Source organism: Xylocopa sonorina, chromosome 8, assembly GCF_050948175.1.
Source record: "Xylocopa sonorina isolate GNS202 chromosome 8, iyXylSono1_principal, whole genome shotgun sequence".
In the NCBI taxonomy this organism is placed as follows: Eukaryota; Metazoa; Arthropoda; class Insecta; order Hymenoptera; family Apidae; genus Xylocopa; species Xylocopa sonorina.
This window is the reverse complement of record NC_135200.1, coordinates 13,618,864-13,641,207: the sequence shown is the minus strand read 5'-3', so window position 1 is coordinate 13,641,207 and position 22,344 is coordinate 13,618,864. Positions and strand designations below refer to the sequence as shown.

Genomic DNA, 22,344 nt, shown 5'->3' with positions numbered 1-22,344 from the left:
TAATAGAGAATAAAATTATTCAAATATACATCTCGACAACACAATTTTGTCACAGTGTGCAAAGTTGTGCTGTCAGAGTTACTTACTTTTCCCTTGGTTCGATCCTCATCTTCGTCCTGTCACTAAAGTCGCTAAATATTCATCGCTTGTAACATATTTATTATCCGTACAATCATGTATCAATATATGTACATGTGTTACTAATTGTGATGCAAGAACATAGGCTTGTGTTACACTGAACGCGCGATTTTTATGTAAAAATGATTGATACGTTAAATTCATAATGTTCATTGGAGGGATAACAACGCCGATGACAATGAAAAAAGGAATGACAACAGTTGGCGATTGTTATTAATATAGGTATAATTATAGGGAATAGCTTGTACTGTGTAATATGTAGGACGAAAAAATATATATTTAAAAGAAATATAATTATGAACTATATATATATGAATAATATATGAATAATATTGTTACTTTTGCGATCATTATTACATGCGGTGATATGGTACATAGCATTATTCTCATACTTCTCGTGTAAGAAGTTGGTACATTATACAGTTATTTGAAAAATATATATTTACGTGGCAATAAGTTAAAAGCACCGTATCTCAAGTGTTTTTCAACTGTGTATTTTTTCACTAGTTATTATGGTTCACAATTTTGCAATTAAGGCCATTAAATTTCTTGGCAAGCACAGATGAAAACAATGAAATAATACTAGTTTTCTTTGACAGACGTATTTTAAATAAATTGAAACTGCTATTGTTTTGTATTATATTCTTATTTTCTTTAGAGTATTACGAAAAAGACATATTATTAATCGAGAGTGTATAGAGTTCAAGGATGGTGATGAACGATGATAGAATTGGCAGTACATGCACAGACTTTTGGTAGCTTCCTCATATTGTAATAACAATTACATGAAATTTTTTTAAATAAATATTCCTTGATCTAAGAAAATTAATAAAAATTAACAGTAATGGTAAGTACTACCATTTATTTTCATTGGTTTCATTACCATAATATCGATAATAATAATAGTAATCATAATAATGTTGTTGTTGTTGAGAGTGGCAATAACGATAATGACAATGATCATGAAATGAAGACGACAACGACGATGACGATGACGATGACGATGACGATGACGATCATGACGACGACGACGACGACGACGACGACGACGACGACGACGACGACGACGACGACGACGACGACGACGACGACGACGACGACGACGACGACGACGACAATAATGATGATGATGATGATGATAACGATATCGTAACGACAATAATGATGGCGGTGGTGGTAGCAATAACGATAGCCATAATATTTATAATAACAATTACAATAATGATTCTTGCGATACTGGTGGTATTAATGGTATTAAATGATAACAGTAGCAGCGGCAGTAGTAACAACAGCGGTGATGATGATCATATATTATATATGTGTAGTATAGTAATACAGTGGAAATATAATGATGATGGTAATGGATGACAATAGTACTACAAATAAAATAAAATTAAAATAAAATGGTAGTAGTAGAAGTAGTAATAGTAATAATAATAATAATAATAATAATAATAATAATAATAATAATAATAATTATAATAATAATCAATAATTAATAGTAATAGTAATAATAATAATAATAATAATAATAATAATAATAATAATAATAATAATGATAATAATAGTAGTAGTAATAGTAATAGTAATAGTAATAGTAATAATAATAGTAATAATGCTTGAATTCGAAAGAAAGCAGAGAATATACAATTTTTCCTCTACGCCATATTTGTTGCGACAGACAGTGCTATAATTTAGCGAAACATTGTACGCGAAATAATCGAACGCACTTCGTACTTCTGCAAGCAACATTTCTTGTATTATTACATTTCTCCTAATAATTGGTACTCTTTTTTTTTTTTTTTAGAGTGGCTAGGTCATGATAATATATTCAATACTATAAACAATTGTTGCACTATTTATTTTTCATAAGCTTCGTCATGACCTCACAGTATATTAATAATAAACGATTAATGTACACGAACTTGTTTACTTGTCACATTGCATCAGGGACAACGTCATGCAGATCTATACGACCATCGCATGGATATTCTTATTTATTTGTTTTGCAATTTCGATATACACACAACAGTCTTCTTTATTGGTTTGTATTGTTTTTCCGTTTTAATGACGCCCTACAAATTGTAGCAACGGTCGTGCAATATCTTTGTCGAACTATGTTTCACGAAAAACTGGCTTTTACATTATCATATACCACAGACCGCCATCGTATCCATCTACAGAAACGTAAGTCTTGTGCATATCTTTTATCTTCATTGGTGATGCAAATGTTATCAATTGTTTTAGGATGATCGATTGACATCGAGTAGAGGTGTATGTTGTGCGCATCAGTCTAATCATTTATTTTAATTAGTACGTTTTTTGTTTTTTTCTTTTTTACTAAACGAAGTATTGTTGGTGTCGTTGAAAGAACTAATCTGCAAGGATTTCTTTTTTATGACGATGATAAATATTCTCGATGGTATCGATCAATTTCCATTATTCGCAGGATATTTGCTATCGAACAGAAAGGTATGTTCGATAAAAGCGATTTGTTTGTTAAGAATTCATAAGATGTAAGATTTGTAATTGTTAATTCGGAGAAGCATTGGTGGTGGGTACAACAGTATCACCTAATGATCTTTTCCATCCTTTACAATACACCATCATGACACAGGACAGCACAGAGTCAAATTGCGCCAATTAGACGTAGTCAAGTAATGTGATTACGTTACGAATTCGAAGCTCGCAAGCCGCTTTAAATCGACAAATACAATACCAGTAGGAGTATTAATGCACTCCGCGCATATGACCAAATATAAGTTATTCGTTATCATTTACCTTTCGATCGACGTCATACCAATACGTGTATAATCATAAATTGTATGTTTCAAATGGTAAATCAAGTGTTCTTTATCACAATTCATTCACTCATTTTGTTGGTTCACTTCTTCCTTATTGTCATTGTCTTGTGAATTTACGTTTGGTTTAGTGCCTCCTTGCTGTGTACCAGAATTACCGTCGTTGATTTTATCATTGTGCGAATCCGTTTTTTCATTTGTATCCATTTTGACGTTTCCTGAAAACGAAGAACAAAACAACATAGGAACGATTGTTGAGATTGAATTCTTTAACTTGACGATTTCCTCAACGATTGTTCGTATCAATACGACGTGACAAGCGCGAACCTTGAGTAGAGTAATATTGTTGTTGTATCTTCATATTTCGTTGCTGTTGTTGTTGTTGTTGATGCAGATTCGGTCTGTGACGGTTGATTTGAGTTTGTTGTTGTTGTTGTTGTTGCTGCGACGGTATGCAGTTAGGCTGTTGTTGTTGTTGTTGCTGTTGCTGCTGCTGCTGTTGCGTAGGATTATTCGGATTTGGACCAGGTGTAAATGGTACTACTGGTCTCTGAATAGGCGGTGGATATCTTTGTTGCGAAGGTTGAATTCCGGCGCGTGGTGGCATACCCATGCCGCGTATATTTTGTTGTAAAACCTGCAACAATTTTTTTCATGGACAGTTCTCTCTCGCTTTTTATCTTTTCATCCAACTTTTGTTTAATATCGTTCGTAAATCTTCGGTGCAACAACATTAGTATGGTACTCTACTAAAATTATATTATTTTTATTTTACATTTGCAGAAAGAAGTAAGAACATTAATTCGAACATCGCTACTTACCAAAGCTGACTGACTAACACCTTGATATTGCTGATATTTGTGATGCTGTGTTGGACTGGGTTGTGGTTGTTGAGCAGAAGACTGTTGCTTGCAGTTTCTCGATTTAGGAGACGGTATTTGTGGTGCTGGAAAAATTTCTTGTTTTTATTACGTTCTATAGGTTGTAACGAGTAACGTAATGTTCGATAGACTTACTAGAACTGAAAACTGATGCAAGGACATCCTGCTGGTTACCCGATGGACTCTTTAATTGCCTAGGTTGCTCTTGTGGCTGATGTTTGCTAAGAAAAGTAGGACCTGCGTTCGCTGGTCCGGGAAGTCCTCCGGTCGGATTACGAAATTGCTGAGCAGCTGCAGCTGCAGCGATCTGTAAACCCGAACTAGATAAAAACCCTGAGCTGAAGTTTTGAAGTCCAACAGGAGTAGCACTTCCGGTTGCTAAGCTTTGGCTGTGCTGACCGAATCCCTGAAGCCCGTAGTGGGTACCAGTCTGCTGCGTGGCACCCCCTGGCTGATAAAAACCTGTTTGTGATCCGGGAAATACATCTGCAATGAACGGGAAAAGTATGAAACATTGCGAATGAGACGAAATAACCAGTGACAACAGTGTTACAGTTCTAAAAGGAATCATTAATATATGTGTATTGCATATACACACGTATACGTGTGCGTAATTACTTACCAGCCGAAGTTGCGCTATAATAACTATTGGCCGAGGCTTGTACATTCGGACCAGGTCTCTGTACCAATTGGGAATTGCCCATGTAACTGCCACTCACGCCGAGTACTTGGTTTGGATCATACGGTATGTACGTTAACTAAAAAAAAAAAAAAGAAAAAAAAAACAAAAAAAACAAACAAAAAACAAAAAGAAAAAAGAGAAAGACATCTTGCAAATAATCTGATAAATAATTACGCGTGACAAATTAGATATTAAATATGCGTCACTAGACTAAACTAGAAAATGACATACTGGATTTGGTTGTGGAGCAGACGGTGCTTGAAAGTGTGGAGCTTTCGTCCCGATGGCACCGATAGGTTGCGAAGATGGCTTTACGCTAGCTGACATCAACGAGTTCGACGAAGAGCTAATTAGAACCGTATTCGGATTGTTACTCAGCTGTTGGTTTTGACCGAACGGTGGAGCAGCGGCTGCTGTCTGTAAAATAGCAGTTGCCTACGGTATACATTACGTACATAGAGTATCACTGGAGTACTACAAAAGAGCCTCTGGGCGACATTATCAGTACTGAACTTTAATATAACACTGCGATTTATGCGATATTTACGATCGAGTATTCAACTTTTAATTATTATTCTTCTTCTTTTCTGCAAAACCATTGTTTCATAAAATTGATTCTAGTTTAATTAAAGTCTCGTGTCCTTATCGTTTAGTATTCGAAAAATGTTCATCGAGTCGTTTCCTGTAAGGTTTCTGGAACGCACGCTGTTTCAGCTTGTGTACTACCTACTATACATACATACATACGCGCGCACGCACGCACGCACGCACAATCATCGTGCGTAAAGTGTCAACTTGGTCAATTTATTCAAGTTGAGATGCATCGAAAAACACGAGAAATATTACGCGTGTGATATATTATATAATCGAATATTACTTACGATACGATACTGTGATAGATTGTTTTGATACATATCCGGAGTAGGTGCATTGGGGGCATGCGGAGGCGGAGGCGGAGGTTGTTGTAAATAAACGTTCTGCTGACTGAACGAATTTTGAAGAGATGGCGCATACGGTGGATATTGTGTGAAAGGAGATCGACTTTGATCTAATTGGAACGCCCCGTAAAGACCTCCCGCTTGTGCTGGAAGTTGACCAGAACCAGTGTTGAATAACACCGCTGGCGGAGAAGGTATGGCAGACATGCTACCGTATTGAGCGGCTTGAGAACCAGGGTATTGCGGGAATTCCTGTAAAACGGAAACAGTTAAGCCGAGATAATATACTATTATTATATATTATAACTAGCCAAACCAACTAATTACCTGATAATTAATGTGAGAGGGTTGCCCGGTCGAGTTAAATGGGGGCGGGCTCAATGGTCCTTGAAGACTAACGGGAGGATGTCCGATAGGACTTTGGCCTGCTCCGATAGGACTTGGTCCAGGAACGGTTGAACCAGACTGACCGGTACTGCTTCCCGAGGACTGTTGCTGCGGCTTCACCTGCGGGGGAACCAGCTGCGCATCAGGCAAAGAGTCAGCATCTTCCCACAAGGGACATGGTGTTTCGTTATTTGTAGTTTTCTATTTACATCACTATCAACTGCCATTCTAATCGATGCTGACACCGAACAACGCGAACTTTTCGTTCGAACTTGTTCTTCTTATTTTTTCAATCTTCCTTTAACTTCTGGTGAAAATAGTTAGGTTCATTGCTAACCGCGTAAGTTCAATCATGTAAGAAGGATTATTAAACGGAAATTATTTCATTCTCGAAGATAGATGCACCCGCTCGAGATGACCCCGATGGATATGATATAATACAACGACGACGATGACAATGTTGATAACGACGGCTACCACGAGTATAAAAAGAATATACAAAAAAAGGAAAACAAAAATTTAGGTAACGATGATAACGATCACCGCCTAATACGGTGATGAAAGAGTAGAACCGTAACGTATGGGATAATAATAAATACGTGACACGAGTAATGCGTTAATGCGGAATATAGTTTGGAGAATGTCGTCGTAGAAATAGATGATTTTCTCTACGGTGAGACAAGCGAAATGGAATGCGCGTTAGCCACTTACCTTTCTGATTTTCACCATGCTAACTGTTCAAGGGAATTTTCAAATTCGAACAAGAAACATTAAAATAATCAGAGAAAATAACAAAATGGACAAAGTAAGCAAGGAAATGCATTTAACTCGAGTTTCTGCTGAATACCAAGTCAATTTCTAGTGATGTAATAGTTCAGATATGCATGCATGATAACATGATATAATGTTCGCGAAATGACTTCTTACCTTGCAGACGTTCGTAGAAGTAGTTATTTCATTTTTCATGTTATTTTGATTGTACTGTTGATGAGGGCTGTAACTATCATCAACATCCGTACTTTCAAATGCTTGAGGGAAAGTATTAGCAGCACTGACAACATTGCCGTCCTCGTGTTCGACCACGGTTGGCATAGGAGGTGCATTTTCCCATACTTTTTTTACCGAGGCAATCTTTAAATTAAGCTCTGCCGTTGAAGGCGAAATAGTATTCTGACCAGTAGCTATGTGCATCGATCTGGTCATTCCTAAACTTTTATTTTTATCTTCGGTCAATTGGGACAAATCTGAATCGAACGTGAAATCTAACTTCATATCGGCGTTATCCTCGTTTTTATTAAAGGAAAGTGGCATCTGAATCGGGTCTTGATTCTTATCCTTAATCAAATCATTCGGCTTATTCGAGAACGCTACAGGAAGACTCTGTTGCTGTTGCTGTTGTTGTTGCTGTTGCATGCTGGTAGCGGTATTACCTTCCTCGTCCAGATCCGTGCGTTTTTCAACGCGTTGCTGTTGAGTTTTCATATGACTTGGAAATTTCGTTTTTACCGCTAAATCCGAAGGGCCAGCTTTCGTCGTTTTCGAGTAATTGGTATTCTCAAAAATCAGCGTTTGAACAGGCGGCGATGAAACATCGGAGACCGAGCTTTTCTCTATCATCTGATCCTTCAAACTTTTGCTAGCGATTTTTTCACCATTCGGCGAATTCCGTTGGCTGCTACTACTAGAATTGATCTGCTCGTTAGCTTCGTGACTATGACCATGGGTATGACTATGACCGTGATCGTTCTGCGCGGACAAAGCAGGTATCAGTTGAATATCCGCAGGAACAGCCGACGGGGAATTAGATCGCAATTGACTGGTGAACGGTTTATCCCAAGCGTTAACGGATGGCGGAGGCGCAGGCCCGCTGGAGGAATCCTTTGTGTAGTTGTTCGACGAGATGTTGATTTTGCCCGGGTCATTAGATTCAGATGCACATATTTGCTGTTGTTGTTGCTGTTGCTGCTGTTGCTTTGCTAGCCGTTGCTTTTGGAATCTTGGTGCAAGCTTTTGACTTCTCGAAGTTCTATCGTACTGTTTTTGCAACATGCTCGCAGGTTGTGGTATAGCTTGACCAAGCAAAGGCGGTATATTTTGCACTTGCTGTTGCGAAGGAGCCGTTTGTTGCGCGCTACTATTCCCTTTCGATTTTGAACGATCGCGTTCTCTCTCCTTTTCCTTTTCGCGTTTTATCGGTTTCGTCTCTTCTTTCTGGCCGTGTCTTGACTCTTTTACATTTTTCTTCGAACGAACCTCTTGGAAACCATCTGAATCGACCTTGTCTTCGATAATGTTAGATACATCCTCGGTGCAATTATTCAGTTCTACTTCACAGTCGATCGTACCTTTTTTTTCTTTATTCTGGGGCTTCTTATTAACGTCACTGAGAGCTTGGCTAACCAAATTAGGATCGTTTAGCTTTATTTCATCGATACGATTAACCGTACTATCTCTCGCCGTGATCGACTTATTTAAAGTCATCGAATTATTCCCAGATATTTGATTTCGCGACCTTCCGTTTTGCACTTGAGTAGTCTGTATCAACGGTGGAATGCTGCTAGAATGATTTTTCTGATTGGAAAAACTGGAATTCTGTAGGTTCCGTTTTTCCGCGCCAGGGGCTCGAGACGTTGCGTTGGAAGACTTTACATTTTTTTCACGCTGCTCACGGTTGTTTCCTGCTGTTTGCTCGTTTCTACGTGAATGTACATTCGACGGGACAGCATTTTGATTGCTACCGGCGTTGATACGCACAGAAAACTGTTTATTACGACTGCTGCGCGACTCTTTATGGTCCTCCACGTGTTCTTCGCTGTTCTCAGACGTAGTTTCCCAATCTTCATTTCCTACATCCGACGAGGCTTGTTTCGATACGTTACCACCGCTACAACGATACCGTAGTTCACGGTTATCTCTACCCTATAAACATACAAGTCAATTCATATATAAATCATTCGGTTAAATAGCATCGGAAAAATGTTCTTTATCAAATTTACTTTCTTTATACTTTTTTCTTTTAAATAGGATATAAAACAGGTTTACCGCGAATGTTACCGTTACCCGGCGCTACTTACCCTCCTACTTCCACTGCGAGTCCTTTTCGAACGAGATTCTTCCTTTCTTGTACCTTGTACCTTTTGAGAAGAAGCACTGTTGTTCCCGTGAGTTATATCTTGTTTGTTACAGGTCTGTTGATTTTGTTGTGACTGTTGATTCGGTGATTTGGCGCGTTTCCCAGTTATTCCAGCGGTAAGTGCTTGTTGTTTTGCTATAATTTTATCATCGGTAGATTCGATTTGTGGCAGCGGTAGCAAAGAATTTCCCTCCTTTTCCGAAGTAGGTGTCGGAGGATTTTGTCGCAAAAAATTTGATTTTTCATCGATGCTGCGTTCGGAAGAGAACGGGCTCTTACTGGATGGGGGGCCGTATCCCTCCATACGGCTGCCAGTAGTAGCTGCGCTACGAATACGGAAACTGCTACCTCGACCACGACGAGACGGTTCACCCGAAGGAGCAAAACCTTCGCGGCTTGTTTTACTATCGTAAGCTCGCTTATCGCTGCGTTGCGACTGAGAATAATCGGCACGTTTTTCATCTCGTTGAGACACCACCGATTCGCGGTTGCGTTCCTCTTTCTCTATCTTTTGACTAGGCTTCGGTGATCTGACCGGTTTCTTCTCCTCTTTCCCGGATTCAGTGGAACCAGATACCTCGTCGGCACTGTTTTCCGAATCGGTATGTCCGTACGAACCGCTTCTAGCAGAAGATGGCCTAATAGTGGCCCTAGGTCCACCTCTTCGTCCCCTTGATTCTGGGCCCCGCCATCCTCGAGTAAACACGCTGTAAGTACTGCTTCCCCATTGACGTCCACCCCGAGAATCACGCACTCTCGAATTAGATCCACCGCTGCTCGTTCTGTTCCGAATATGTTTGTCCCGTTTATCTTCTTTCAATTGTTGCTCACCCGTTATTACTACATCCTCGTTCAGCGTGTCTGTCAATTCTCTTTTCTCGAGATTTAATTTATCGAAATTCTGTTTTAACTCCTCCGAGTCTTTATCGTTTTTAATTGGTTCTAAGCTTTTCTCCTCTTCCTTTTCAAAAGTTGGAGATACAGCATCCGCCCATGCCTTTGGTGAATTCTCACATCTTTCCATTACCCGATTACTTTCGTTTATTCGATCGACCTTTCTATTCCAAACATCCGTCTCCTTTTTCGCATCCAATATCGATTCTTTCGTCTGATCTTTTTTCTCTTGTTGATCGGAACCCGTTCGTTTTAATTGAGTTAGGTTACGTTTTTCGCTTTTCAATTCATCCGCCTCGATTCTCTCCTTGGTCACAGGACCTAGAGGTTGCCTTCTTTCTCGTTCACGTTCTCGTTCTCGTTCTCGTTCTCTTTCTCTTTCTCTTTCTCGTGTGTCTTCGTGATACATATCACGTTTGCTTTCTTCGTAATCGGTAACTTCGTTTACCCAAGAGCTGCAAGAATCTCGCAGTTTATGCGAATCGTCGTCACGTAAGGACGTTTTTGATTCTCGGGATGCACGACTATCGCGAGAATCTGGTCTTTGTGGACGTTCATTGCGCTCCATTCTTTCTTCCCGTTGTGTATCACGGCGATTATCGATCACTCTTTCTTGAATAATACGTTCCTCGCGCCATTCGGTACTTTCCGATCTTTCTCTTTGATCACGATCACGATCACGATCACGATCACGATCACGGTCTCGTTCGCGTTCGCGTTCGCGTTCACGCTCACGATCGCGATCACGATCACGATCACGATCACGATCACGATCACGATCACGATCGCGATCACGATCACGATCGCGATCACGTTCTCGTTCGCGTTCGCGTTCGCGTTCGCGTTCGCGTTCGCGTTCTCGTTCGCGTTCTCGTTCCCGTTCCCGTTCTCGTTCTCGTTCCCGTTCCCGTTCACGATCGCGTTCACGATTACGATCGTCAAAGGGATCCTATGTAGATAAACATAAAATGTGTAAGTGAAATACAGGAACTGGAATACTTTAATATTGTGAACACTAAGAAAATATAATAAAAGGAATGTTGTATACCTTCAAATAATTATCGTAATCCTTTTTATCTTTGCTATCTCGTTCTCGAGGTTCTCTCGCATCTCGATTATCCCTATTGGCACGATTATCACGAACATCTCGAGCCTCTCTTATTTCTCTAGACTCTATACTATCCTTTGAGTCTCTATCTTTACTATCATCGAAGTATCTATCACGTTCCCACGAATCACGCGAATGTCTATCTTCGTAATCATGATCTCTACAATTGCGATTATATTCCTCGTAATAACCTCCGCTTGACTTGCGTGCCTCGTATGGTCGATGCGAAGAAGGCCGATAGCGATCTTCTCGTAGAGAACCACGGTAATCTCGCGATGGAGGTCGATCATCGTCCATCGAAGTGGAAATGTCTGAATCTGTTCTACTACGTCGTTGGGATGAAGCACCATGTGACGATAGCTTTAGGTTGCTGTCTACTAATACAAATTACATTCAATAGGATGGAATAAAATAACAGTATCTATTATGCAGAGCAACATTTTAGTGAAAGCGGTAGATAAGAGAGGGGGGGGGAGAGAGAGAAAACGATTATAGAAGAATAACAAAAGCAAAAACTAATTAAACTTTTTTTATCATTTTGAAAACTTGAAATTTCTAAATAATAATAATCTCAATTCAATTAGTTGTAAATGAAATATACGATAGGCGCGCGCATGGGGGGGGGGGGGGGGGGAAGAGACAGAGACAGAGACAGAGATTTAATACTCGCGCGACGTTGTTTAACGAATGAATAATGAAATAATTCGACTTATTCGTTAAAACTTGTTTGAAATTACTCTTTAAACAGTGTCACGCGATATATTGGATCGTGTTACTAATATACATATATGTGAACCACAAAAGTCGGTCCAACTTACTTAAGGAGCTGTGAATAGGAACCCATCTACCGGGATCGTACTGTTGGGAAAACGAAACGGGTTGAGTAGATGATCTCTCCGTACTAGGAGAAATCCGGTTAAGACCAGCATTGATCTTTTCCGCTTGTTGTTTTTGAAATCGTGGCGGTAAATTGTTTTGAAAATGTCGAGAAAATGGGGCGTGAAGTTCACGGTCCCTCGTGTCTCTTTGATCGCGTTCACGGTCTCGTTCTCTTTCACGATCATTGCGATTACTATCTTGTCTGACAAACCCTTGTCGATCGGTTTGTCGGAAATCTGATATCAATTGGTCACGCGAATCTCTACCATCTTTTGGGCCGTCTCTAATTTCACGGGATTCGCGGTTCAAAGACTTTTCGTCTTTCCCTTCGGATCGCTCTCGTTCTCTATTTTCACGCTCCCTGTTTTCCCTTTCTCGTTCCCAATCGGGAACTGGGATCGGCACTGGTGGAACGGTTATCAAGCCTTTCGATTCATTGGCTTGTTTCTCTTTCATCTTTTGCTCTAAATCTTGCAATTTTTTAGCTGCCGCTTGTCTAGTTGATTCTTGATATCGTTTTTCTTCCTCTTCTTTCCGTTGTCGAGCGCGTTCAACAGCAGACGCAACTTCAACAACTTTTAACCTGCGTCTCTCGTTCCACGCTTCATCATCTTCTACACCTGTTTTTTAAGGAAATGCTCGATAAACGAGATTATATAAAATCACGATTCAATACCCGAGATACAAAATACGAAAGAGAAAATTACTAATGCGAAAGAAAATGTTCCGACCTTTCAAGGAATGCGCCGAATGTAGCTGTGACTGGCCGCTATAAGTACCAGACCCGTTCGAGCCGCCACGAAGATCGCGGGCTAAAGAGCTCTGAGTCCACGGACGATGAGTCGCCTGATCTCGGGAATCCTTTAGATCTCGATTATCGTGATTGTCACGATTGTCACGATTATCACGATTTTCACGACTCTCACGGTTATTGTCCCTGATCTTCTCCCCTCTATCCTCCATTGAATTTTCTTCACTTTTCTCATCCTTATTGTCCCTCTTTTCATCTTTTTTCGAAGGTTCAGTATCTGGTTCATCATCGCTAAAGGCAAGCTTTTGATTATAATCGATGTCGTCATGCGCCGCCCAGCCGGCATCGCGAGAAATATCGTCCATTCGCGTAAGATCTTCTTCTTTAATGATTGGTCGTGTAATAATCTCTTCCTCGGGCACGCGCTCGCGCTCTTGTTGACGAACAGCCGGAGGAGGGAAGCGTTCTGAAGAATAACTGAACCGGGGTTTCGGCCCAGTGGTACTTGCGTTTGATGAAAATTGTGAAGGAAATCCACCAGAAAAATTTCCGCAGCACATCTAAGTGTATACAAATAAAGAAATGTATTTGTCAAATATCAATAACGTTAAGTAAAATCAAGTAATAACTAGAAATATATATGCACGGTAGAACTTACAAATGAAGGAATGAGTCCTCTATAGTGATGTAAATTTGGACCAACTTGATGAGAGCTAGAATTCAATATATTCTGATTGTTTGAAGAATTGTGTGGGCCTCCCTGGCCCATGGCCATGTTGGGAGATTGGACCAAGTTCTGTCGGCCGCCACCGGATATGTCCGCATGTCCTCCTGATCCAGTAATATTCAAAGGGGGGACCTGGACCCCGGAATTCCCATTTGCGGAACCAGTAGTTCCTATTCCTGCACCATTTGCTGTACGACTTCCACCTTGTATCCAACTTCCTTCCGCTATAACAAAATTACAAGTTTTATATAATAAATAAATTGAATGTTCAATTTTCTCTCCGACATATAGTTATCTTATTAACTTTTCGTACAAATCGTACTTTGAGGTCGTAAACTTGGTCCAGGTCCGTATTGTGCATTTAATTCCCGATTTGTCTGCTGCTGCTGCTGCTGCTGCTGCTGTTGTTGCTGCTGCTGCTGCTGTTGTTGTTGTTGTTGTTGTTGTTGTTGTTGCTGCTGCTGCTGCTGCTGCTGTTGCTGCTGCTGCTGACCACCAGATACAACACCTAAATATTAAAACATTAAACAATATTCTAATTAAAAGTTTTACAACAAATAAGCACACGTTTATGGTGCAATTTTGCCAATTATACCATCTCCAGATCTGCTCATTATTGCACTCCATGATTTGTTGTTTGCATCTGTCGAGTAAGGAGGTTGCGAAATATTTTGTTGCCCTGGTAGTAATGGATGCAGCGATGCTGTTGCGACACTTCCCACAACACATTGTGCCGATGAAGAATTTGACTGACAATAGAATAATTAGTTTTATCAATTATTTCTTTCAATCCGTAATAAATTCAAGAGTCTTATCAGTCTTACGTAGAGAACAAAATATAAACATTAACCACTATATATCTCCTTTACTAATCGTTAAATTGGTCAGCAATAAGTAATACTTCAATGATGCTCGAAAATTTACATAATAAGTGTGTTTTAACAAAATTTACAGTAGATGTATCTGATGCGGTTATGGCTGTAGTAGTTGTAGCAGTAGTAGTAGTTGTTGACTCTTTGGTAGTAGCCCAACCACTTCCTCCACTTGGTACAAGACTGACAGCTGGATCGTTACTGCTATGTTCACTTTTTAAGCTAGGCAGATTAGCAGGTGGTCGCCGTGCCGAAGGCACTTTTCCAAGACTTTGCATTCCATGTTTGCGTGGTAATGTATTTTTCTGTTGATGTTGCTCTAAAGATTCTCCCTGCGTACACAACAAATCGGATACCAACTCCATTTTCTTTGAAACCATCATTTCAATTCTCACATTCTCAATACTTGATACAAATGAATATATTAATTATGCTAGAAAAGCACGTAATGCGAAAACGAATTAAATATTGGGAAACAGAGAAAAACAAAAAAAGAAGTAAAGAGAGGAAGGAAGAAGGGGGAGGGGGAGAGAAAAAAGAAAAAAAGAAAAACAAAACTATTTGGCCAACTCACCCTACTCACCCGGTACAAGCTATTGATGTCTAACGATTGGAACTTGGATTTTCCTTTCTCCCCCTTCGACACAAGCCCTGACAGAGTAGACATGCTGTCTGCAGGCAACCATTTAGTAGCAATCAGACCCAAAGAACGAACCCTTTATCTGTAATCATAATTAAAATTAATAACAATTAAAAAATAAAATTCAATACGATAAATATGGAAATAATTAATTTTTAATTTTTTAATTTAGTTCGACATTTTCGAATACATTTTAAACTGAAATTGTTGTTACAATTAAATTTTGTTAGTCCTTGATTGCATGATATTTATAATTATTCAGAAACAGATACAAACATAGAAACCTGGAACGATTATAAACATAAAAGAGTGGAGAGAAAAGAAAAGAAAAGAAAAGAAAAGAAAAGAAAAGAAAAGAAAAAGAAACAAAGAATGCAACCTGCTATTATTAATATAATTTATTGGTCTGAAGAGAAATAAAGAGAGAAATAAGAAAAAGGAGGGAAAAAGATGAAGAAAAATTGTTATAGGCAGTGGTTATATATTAAGAAAAACGGTGAAAAGTGAGTGTGAAAAGAGACGAGAAGGAAAGTAGATGTTAAGAAGTTGGAGGAAAGGATGAAATAATATTCATAGAGAACGGTAGAAAACAAAAAAGTTGACAAGAATGTTCAGTGAGGGGGAAGTGAACGGCATAGAAGAGAGTTTCGGAAAGCTTTGTTACGATAAGCGTATGGATGCGGGGAACAGAAAGACGAAGATGGGTGTGAGAATTGATCGAGAATTAGTCGACGATCGATTGAAATATCCAGGAAATGATAAACCGAAGGGACACGAAAAGGGACGTGGTATAATAATTAGGCCGAATCTCTCTCTCTTTCTCTCTCTCTCTCTCTCTCTCTCTCTACCGTGATGTCAAAATGATAGAAAGACGTCGAAACAAAAGATTCACTCCCGCGATATTGGAAAAATTTCCCAAGGAACAAAGTTAACGAAGTGGTAGCGGCGTAAAAAATATCTAAAGAATAGAGTAATGGTATTAAGAGGCGAGAAAGTATCGAAAACTAAATAATGATAGTAGGTAGAGAAATGGGAAGAGAGATCCCACGTAGAAAAAAAGATTCCGAGAAAGAAATATATCAAAGAAATAATGACCTACCTTGGTCCGTCCAAATGGGTTTCTAACTGACAAAGGGGTTACTTTCTAGTTAAACTAATTAATATCCGGATTGTCGTGGATTCTAATTATTACAAGCGTACCGCGCCTGCAAGACACAGAAACTTCTTTTCCACAATTCGTCCAAGATGGCGAATGCGCGACTTTCGGCTCTTCTTCCGCGATCAATACAATTACGTCATGCGACCAAAGAGAGCCGTTTGCACAGACGCGCCACTAGTTTGGATTTTCTTGTCACTTCTTTATGATAACTTTCACAACCAAATGCTCCTTTATTTTATTAATAAAATATAATCCTATTATCAATTTAAACAGTATTAAATGCACTTTTTACAAGTTTTATTTATCCCACGATATTTAATATCTTTTTTTACCTAACCGTTACTTGCAACGAGAAACGAGCGGAACGTTCAGCTGAAATAAGTGGCGCTGCTTCAACTATTCCTTACCGCTTTGAACCGAAGTCAAATTGGTTACAAATTATTTCTGTGTCTCTCTTAAATAACACCTTATACAGTATACATATATATATATCAATGATTCAAATTTATTCTTTCTCCATTTGATAAGTACGCATTTTTCAATTTTTTAGATCTTTTTCCAATCCGCTGGAAATCAATATACTAAGCAAAACTCGAATTCAGTTGGGAATAAAATCGTACATTTGATTTCGTTAGTCATTCAATAAAGTTCAATATGGCCGACTTTACGTATGTATATAATACGTACCTACATTTGTTATTGTTATTATTATTATTATTATTATTATTATTATTATTATTATTATTATTATTATTGTTATTATTATTATTATTATTATTATTATGTTATAGTTATTAGCATTTTTTTTATAGTAACGTATAGCAGAGAACTAGCAAGGCAAGCATGTCAATGATGGCTTAAAAGTGATAGGTGTAATGCCTTATCCACCATTAATGAATATAGACCAGTTCTATCTAAAAAATGGTATGTAAAGGAATTTACTACTGGTACAATTTTCTTGTTAAAGTATAATACACGTACATACATAAAGTACATACATAAGTTGTAACCGATTTTCATTTGTAGAGCGTTACTTTACATACCGACGTTGGAGACATAAAAATAGAATTATTTTGTGAATTATGCCCAAAGACATGCGAGGTAAAATTTTTATATTTATTTTACGACACACGAATATGTGTAGCGATTCGCATCATATGCGTGTAAGTGATGAGATTTATTTATTTTTCAGAATTTTCTTGCTTTGTGTGCTAGCAATTACTACGACAATTGTTTATTTCATAGAAATATAAAAGGTTTTATCGTTCAAACTGGGGATCCTACACAAACTGGTAAAGGTGGAACATCGATCTGGAATCGAAAATTAGAAGATGAATTTAAAGAAGAATTAAAACATAATGCGAGAGGGCTTGTCTCTATGGCCAATAATGGTCCAAATACAAATGGAAGTCAGTTTTTTATAACATATGGACCTCAGCCGCACTTGGATCTAAAATATACTTTATTTGGAAAGTAAATACATTTCTTTTCCATTTTATTCTTCATGCCTAAACATATTATTGAATGTCTAATCTGTAAACCTTACTTCTACTTTATCATTAGGGTAATAGATGGTTTGGAAACCCTCGAACAGTTGGAAAAGTTACCGGTAAATCCTAAGAACTATAGACCACTTACAGAGACTCGAATAAACAGCGTAACTATACATGCTAATCCTTTAGCAGGATAAACAAAAGAAAAAAGGTATTAAAATTGTAACTGAATATTTTAATTTTTAAACAAATTTTTACTGTAGGAATTAGGTGAGCTTTTAGTTGTAAAGAACCACTGCGTATCGTTTTCCCATGGCCTCGACCTCATAATTGCCACTTTCTACAAATTCCTTTGTCACATTTTCTCCATTTGGGTGTCTTATGTATCTAATGTCAATAACGTTAATCGTATCTTTTTACACTCAATGCCTTATGTCATTGTATATACTTACCCATGCCCAATAGTACCCCCATAACTGTAACTTAATTCTGTTCTTCGTAAATAACCAACAAGACGGTTATTTCTGTAAATGACTTCTGAACCCCACAATGGAATGTTACTACACATTGCAATATATGTACGTTGTATTAGTATTATTCTATCAACGGTAAGCATAATAATTATCGGTATCGTTTTTCAATACGTACCTCTTTAAATGAACGCGCATCAATTTCTTTTTTATTCCAGTTTTGCGCATTCGATCGACGGCTATTTTACCCAAATATTCACCGTTTTTGCGACAGGCAGAATCAAGTCCAGCTTCTATAGGATTATCATCTGTTCTAAGATCCGATCCCCAAAGGAGATGACCTAGAAAATTTAATCGTGTCAGCAATCGGAATTCGTAAAATGGAATCCATTTACATACCTTTTTCACAACTAAGACTGTGCAGTGCTCGATAACCAGCATGCTTCATATTATACGGCTCACCATGATTTATTAAAGTTTTATAAATTAGTTGGCACGATGATTTCGGAATATGTAACTCAAACCCAAGTTCTCCAACATAACTGAGTCTAACTAAACGGATCACTTCGTTTTTAATTTTTGTCAATTTTGTAGATGAATATTTAAAAGATTCGTCTGAGATATCGTCTTCAATTAATGTTTCCACTAAACGTCGGCTAGAAAGTGAATAATATCTTAATATTTAAGCATAAGTTTAAATTGTACGAATCGTAATCGATCAAATCAAATACATGTGGGTGTTACACGCAATACAATATGGTACCTATTAGGTCCTTGCACGGATAAAATGCCAATTTGTTCAGTAACGTCATCTAAAGATACATCAAATCCTTTTTCCGTTATTACTTTATTTATATGAGCCCATGTATGATAAGTTGACATGCTACTTGACACTGTATAGATGAGAGTACAAGTAAAGAATAGTATTATCTTATTTATGACTGAAAATATTAAAGTAAAAATAAGAAAGGGACTGTACCAATGTAAAACGCTTGTTCTTTAAATATTGGATGTACAATTCCGCTTGAACCAGGTTTCAGGGCCGTAACTGTACAAACTATTTCTACTCCCCCAGCATGATTCAACGCGCAAGTGTATATTGTTTTGTTAAAATTGCAATTTGTATTTGCTGTGAACAAATAATCTGCTGCCCTTTGGGCATCGGGTCCGCAAAGATAAAATTTTCCAAGATGAGATATATCGAACAAAGCCACATTCTTACGACAAGCGAGAGCTTCTTCTCTAATCTGATAAAATTTGCAGGTTTACTATTACGATATATTTCTTATTCTTTTCTGTTTTGCTTACGATTTCGTTGTATGGTGAAAAATGAAAGTTATATTCTTTTTCTAACGTCATCCAATATTTGTCATCCGGCTTCCTTTCCGTATTGTAATGTGTGTTATAATCGTAAGGTGTAATCCTTTCTTTTCCAGTTAAAAAAAACCATGCAGGTCGCTCCCAGCCTTGACATTCTTCCATAAAAGCGCCTCTTTCGACAAGTAACTAAAAAAAAAGGCTCAAGTCCATAGAGTGATTGATCCTTTATCATTTAACATTATACGTTACTAGACTGTGCTATTGATATTACTCTTACATTATGAAAAGGATTTGTTTTAAGATTTCTGCCACTTAATGGTTGATTATGTGGAAATATAATATTGTAATTTGTTGCATAAGCTTCACGAGATCTTTCATTTATCCAAATCAAATTGTTTCTTTGTTCTGGTAAAAATCTATAAACCAACCAACCAATAGATACAAAAATGCAAACATCAATAACTCAGGAATAAAGTTGAATGCAAAGGAAAAGACAAAGTAATAAATTATTCTACCTTCTGATATCATAATTGAACATGTACTTGTCGGGCCGTCCATTAATTATCCAGTGTGCAATTTGCTCTCCGCATCCACCTCCCAACATCATTCCAGCGCTGTTATAACCGCAAGAATAAAAGAATCCAGAACAACGGGGATCCTCACCTTTAGAATTTAATGAAAGTTGAAGGTTGAGAGTGGGGGAAAATATTGGCAACATATGTAAATAATTCTAACATAACTACCCATAATTGGTCGGTGATCAGGAGTGAAACTTTCTGGTCCGCATATCGTGGCTTTTATCCCAGTTGTTGATAGTTTTGGAATTAATTGAATCATTAATTCAAAGTATGTATTGAAAATATTCCAATCTAATTCGTAAAGACCGAATGAAAATTGTTCTGGAGCCTTTTATATGGAAATAATAAAAACAGACATAAATTAGTAAAATTGTTTCCACGAATCTCTTAATCATATTCCGAGGAAATTGCTAAGCAGTTTATTAAAATTGTTTCTATGTATTCTTTAACTGTGTATTCAGAATATTGTTTAAGCAATCTAAATAGTGGGAAACTGAATCGGAGAACTCACAGATGGTAATAAAGTAGGATTTTGTTCGTATGCACCTATAAACATGGAACTACCCTGTATACGAAAATACAAGCTGGTATCACCATCTCTAATATTTGGAAGCATTTGCAATCCTTCTATCGGTTCTGTAACAATGTAAGCGTGCTTAATGGGTGTCAGAGGAATATTCACGTCTATCATGTTTGCTATATTCTTCGACCAAGCTCCAGCAGCGTTTAGGACAATATTTGTCTTTATAATGCCATGCTGTGTTTCCACACCATACACGCTTCTAGTATTTTTAATAGTCTCTTTTGTAAGTATATTTGTGACTGGACAATTTTCAATGATCTATATAACATTAATAAATTAATTCATTATCTTGTTAAAATAGGAATGTTGTTGAAACGAACTCAACCTGACAACCGTTGTTTATTGCTGACTTCGTCAGAGCATTTATTAACATAGTAGGATCAATAACTCCATCTTCTGGACAGTAAACAGCTCCCTGAATATTATTCTCATTTAATAAAGGGAATAACTCTTTCACTTCTCGAGAGGAAATTAGATGCGCCTCGGTACCAAAGGCTTTAGAAGCAGTAACAAATCTTCTGCATTCATCTAATCGTTCCTATAATATGTGATAAATTGATATTGAATATTAAACGATAACAATGAAAATATAATAATAATAATAATAATAATAATAATAATAATAATAATAATAATAATAATAGCAATAATAATACTAAAAGGAGAGATATCGATACGAGTAAAATAGAACGAATAGAAAATGAGCAAAAATATTGAATACTCACATTGGAATGCGCAGTGTAAAGACCACCGTTATTTATCCATCCTGGATTAATTCCAGTTTCTTCTTCCAGGGAATTAACAATGTGTTTTGTAACTTTTAATAACTCCGTCTCTGTATCATTTGTACTACGCATACTCCATATAAGGCCAGCAGTATGCCATGTTGTGCCAGACGTTAATTTTGATTTTTCCAACAGTATTGCATTCATGCCACGACGCCCTAATTGATAAAGGGCATTGCAACCTGCGCTACCTCCACCTAAGTATAATAATATGACACAATTATACTACATATATGCTGTTTACTTAATGTATGAAATAGCCAAAGCAGTTTGTTACTTACCTATTATTACAACATCTGCGTGATCAGGTAATTGTATTCTGGACAATAAGATTGGTGTTCTTCTTGTTATCGATCTTGTGCAATGTATATGTACATTATGTAACTGAAACTAATTTGTTGGAAACCTAGTGAATCCTATAAAAACTAGTGTAATTATATAAAAAATACCTTATGCTTTATCGAATGGAACATGTTTAAAAAAGAAGAAAATTATAAAAGATATAATATGAATTTACAATGTCTTAAAGTTACACTCTGTATAATAAAATTGTTCTCTCTATGCTTTATCGTTTTAACGACTTTATTTATAAATCCTTGTTATCAAACATACTGGTTAATCTTCTACAATGATTATCGACGTTTTTACTACATTAATGCATGTTAACGCATGTTAAGCTGTATTAATTTGTGTGAAAAAACACTAAATATTTTTATTATCATATATTATTCTTATATAACAATAAAAAAAACGATATTAAATAAAAAAATTTTCAATGAATGTATATATTTTCCGAAGAATAAACATTTCGCGTATAAGGTACATATTTCATGCGTGACTGATAACTTTTCTTTCCGCAGAAGCATTTATAAACAGCGAATAAAAACTATATAACCGTATCAATCCGAGGAATACACTCACACGCGCTACACGCTAAAACTGATTAAATACACAGCCTTTGGATTATACATAAATAAATATTAAGTATGAATATAAAATAAATAAATAAATAAACAAATAAATAAATAAAATGTAATGTTGCATGTGTATAAACAATGCATATTTAATATTTAACAGACTGTATGTAGTTAATGAATGCACATATAAAAGAAATTTATATCGTAT

At 37.2% G+C, this 22,344-nt stretch overlaps 3 protein-coding genes across 11 annotated transcripts; 1 reads left to right on the top strand and 2 right to left on the bottom strand.

The window, feature by feature from the left end:
- Positions 1-1,980: 1,980 nt before the first annotated feature.
- Nocte (no circadian temperature entrainment) lies at positions 1,981-16,386 on the bottom strand. 9 transcript variants are annotated; one of them, XR_013102112.1, is made up of 20 exons: positions 15,931-16,386; positions 14,766-14,913; positions 14,272-14,523; positions 13,915-14,068; positions 13,633-13,827; positions 13,251-13,543; positions 12,573-13,152; positions 11,781-12,461; positions 10,903-11,339; positions 8,902-10,803; positions 6,755-8,746; positions 5,768-5,962; positions 5,384-5,692; positions 4,734-4,919; positions 4,443-4,578; positions 3,956-4,306; positions 3,761-3,885; positions 3,267-3,576; positions 2,920-3,157; positions 1,981-2,516 (listed from the first exon to the last, which is right to left on the bottom strand). XR_013102112.1 is itself a non-coding variant. In XM_076899233.1 (20 exons), the coding sequence occupies exons 2-20, from the start codon at positions 14,856-14,858 to the stop codon at positions 3,006-3,008; spliced, it is 8,313 nt and encodes a 2,770-aa protein (XP_076755348.1). In that variant the 5' UTR covers positions 14,859-14,913; positions 15,931-16,386; the 3' UTR covers positions 2,605-3,005. The 9 variants fall into 9 exon arrangements, 7 of the variants coding, with proteins under 7 accessions (XP_076755348.1, XP_076755349.1, XP_076755342.1 ...); XR_013102113.1 differs by having other exon boundaries at positions 10,903-11,336; positions 13,642-13,827; XM_076899233.1 differs by lacking the exon at positions 1,981-2,516 and having other exon boundaries at positions 2,605-3,157; positions 8,902-10,511; positions 10,542-10,803.
- Positions 16,387-16,542: 156 nt separating this feature from the next.
- Positions 16,543-18,928, top strand: LOC143426091 (peptidyl-prolyl cis-trans isomerase-like 3). The gene is made up of 5 exons (XM_076899235.1): positions 16,543-16,658; positions 16,803-16,914; positions 17,017-17,091; positions 17,183-17,463; positions 17,554-18,928. The coding sequence occupies exons 2-5, from the start codon at positions 16,912-16,914 to the stop codon at positions 17,678-17,680; spliced, it is 486 nt and encodes a 161-aa protein (XP_076755350.1). The 5' UTR covers positions 16,543-16,658; positions 16,803-16,911; the 3' UTR covers positions 17,681-18,928.
- Positions 17,736-21,793, bottom strand: LOC143426092 (sarcosine dehydrogenase, mitochondrial-like). Its single transcript, XM_076899236.1, has 15 exons — positions 21,669-21,793; positions 21,501-21,603; positions 21,160-21,416; positions 20,760-20,972; positions 20,363-20,692; positions 20,017-20,179; positions 19,789-19,936; positions 19,551-19,689; positions 19,262-19,459; positions 18,933-19,200; positions 18,717-18,846; positions 18,353-18,609; positions 18,132-18,294; positions 17,936-18,043; positions 17,736-17,870 (listed from the first exon to the last, which is right to left on the bottom strand). Exons 1-15 carry the CDS (start codon positions 21,690-21,692, stop codon positions 17,762-17,764), a joined length of 2,610 nt encoding a protein of 869 aa, XP_076755351.1. The 5' UTR covers positions 21,693-21,793; the 3' UTR covers positions 17,736-17,761.
- Between the last annotated feature and the right edge of the window lie 551 nt (positions 21,794-22,344).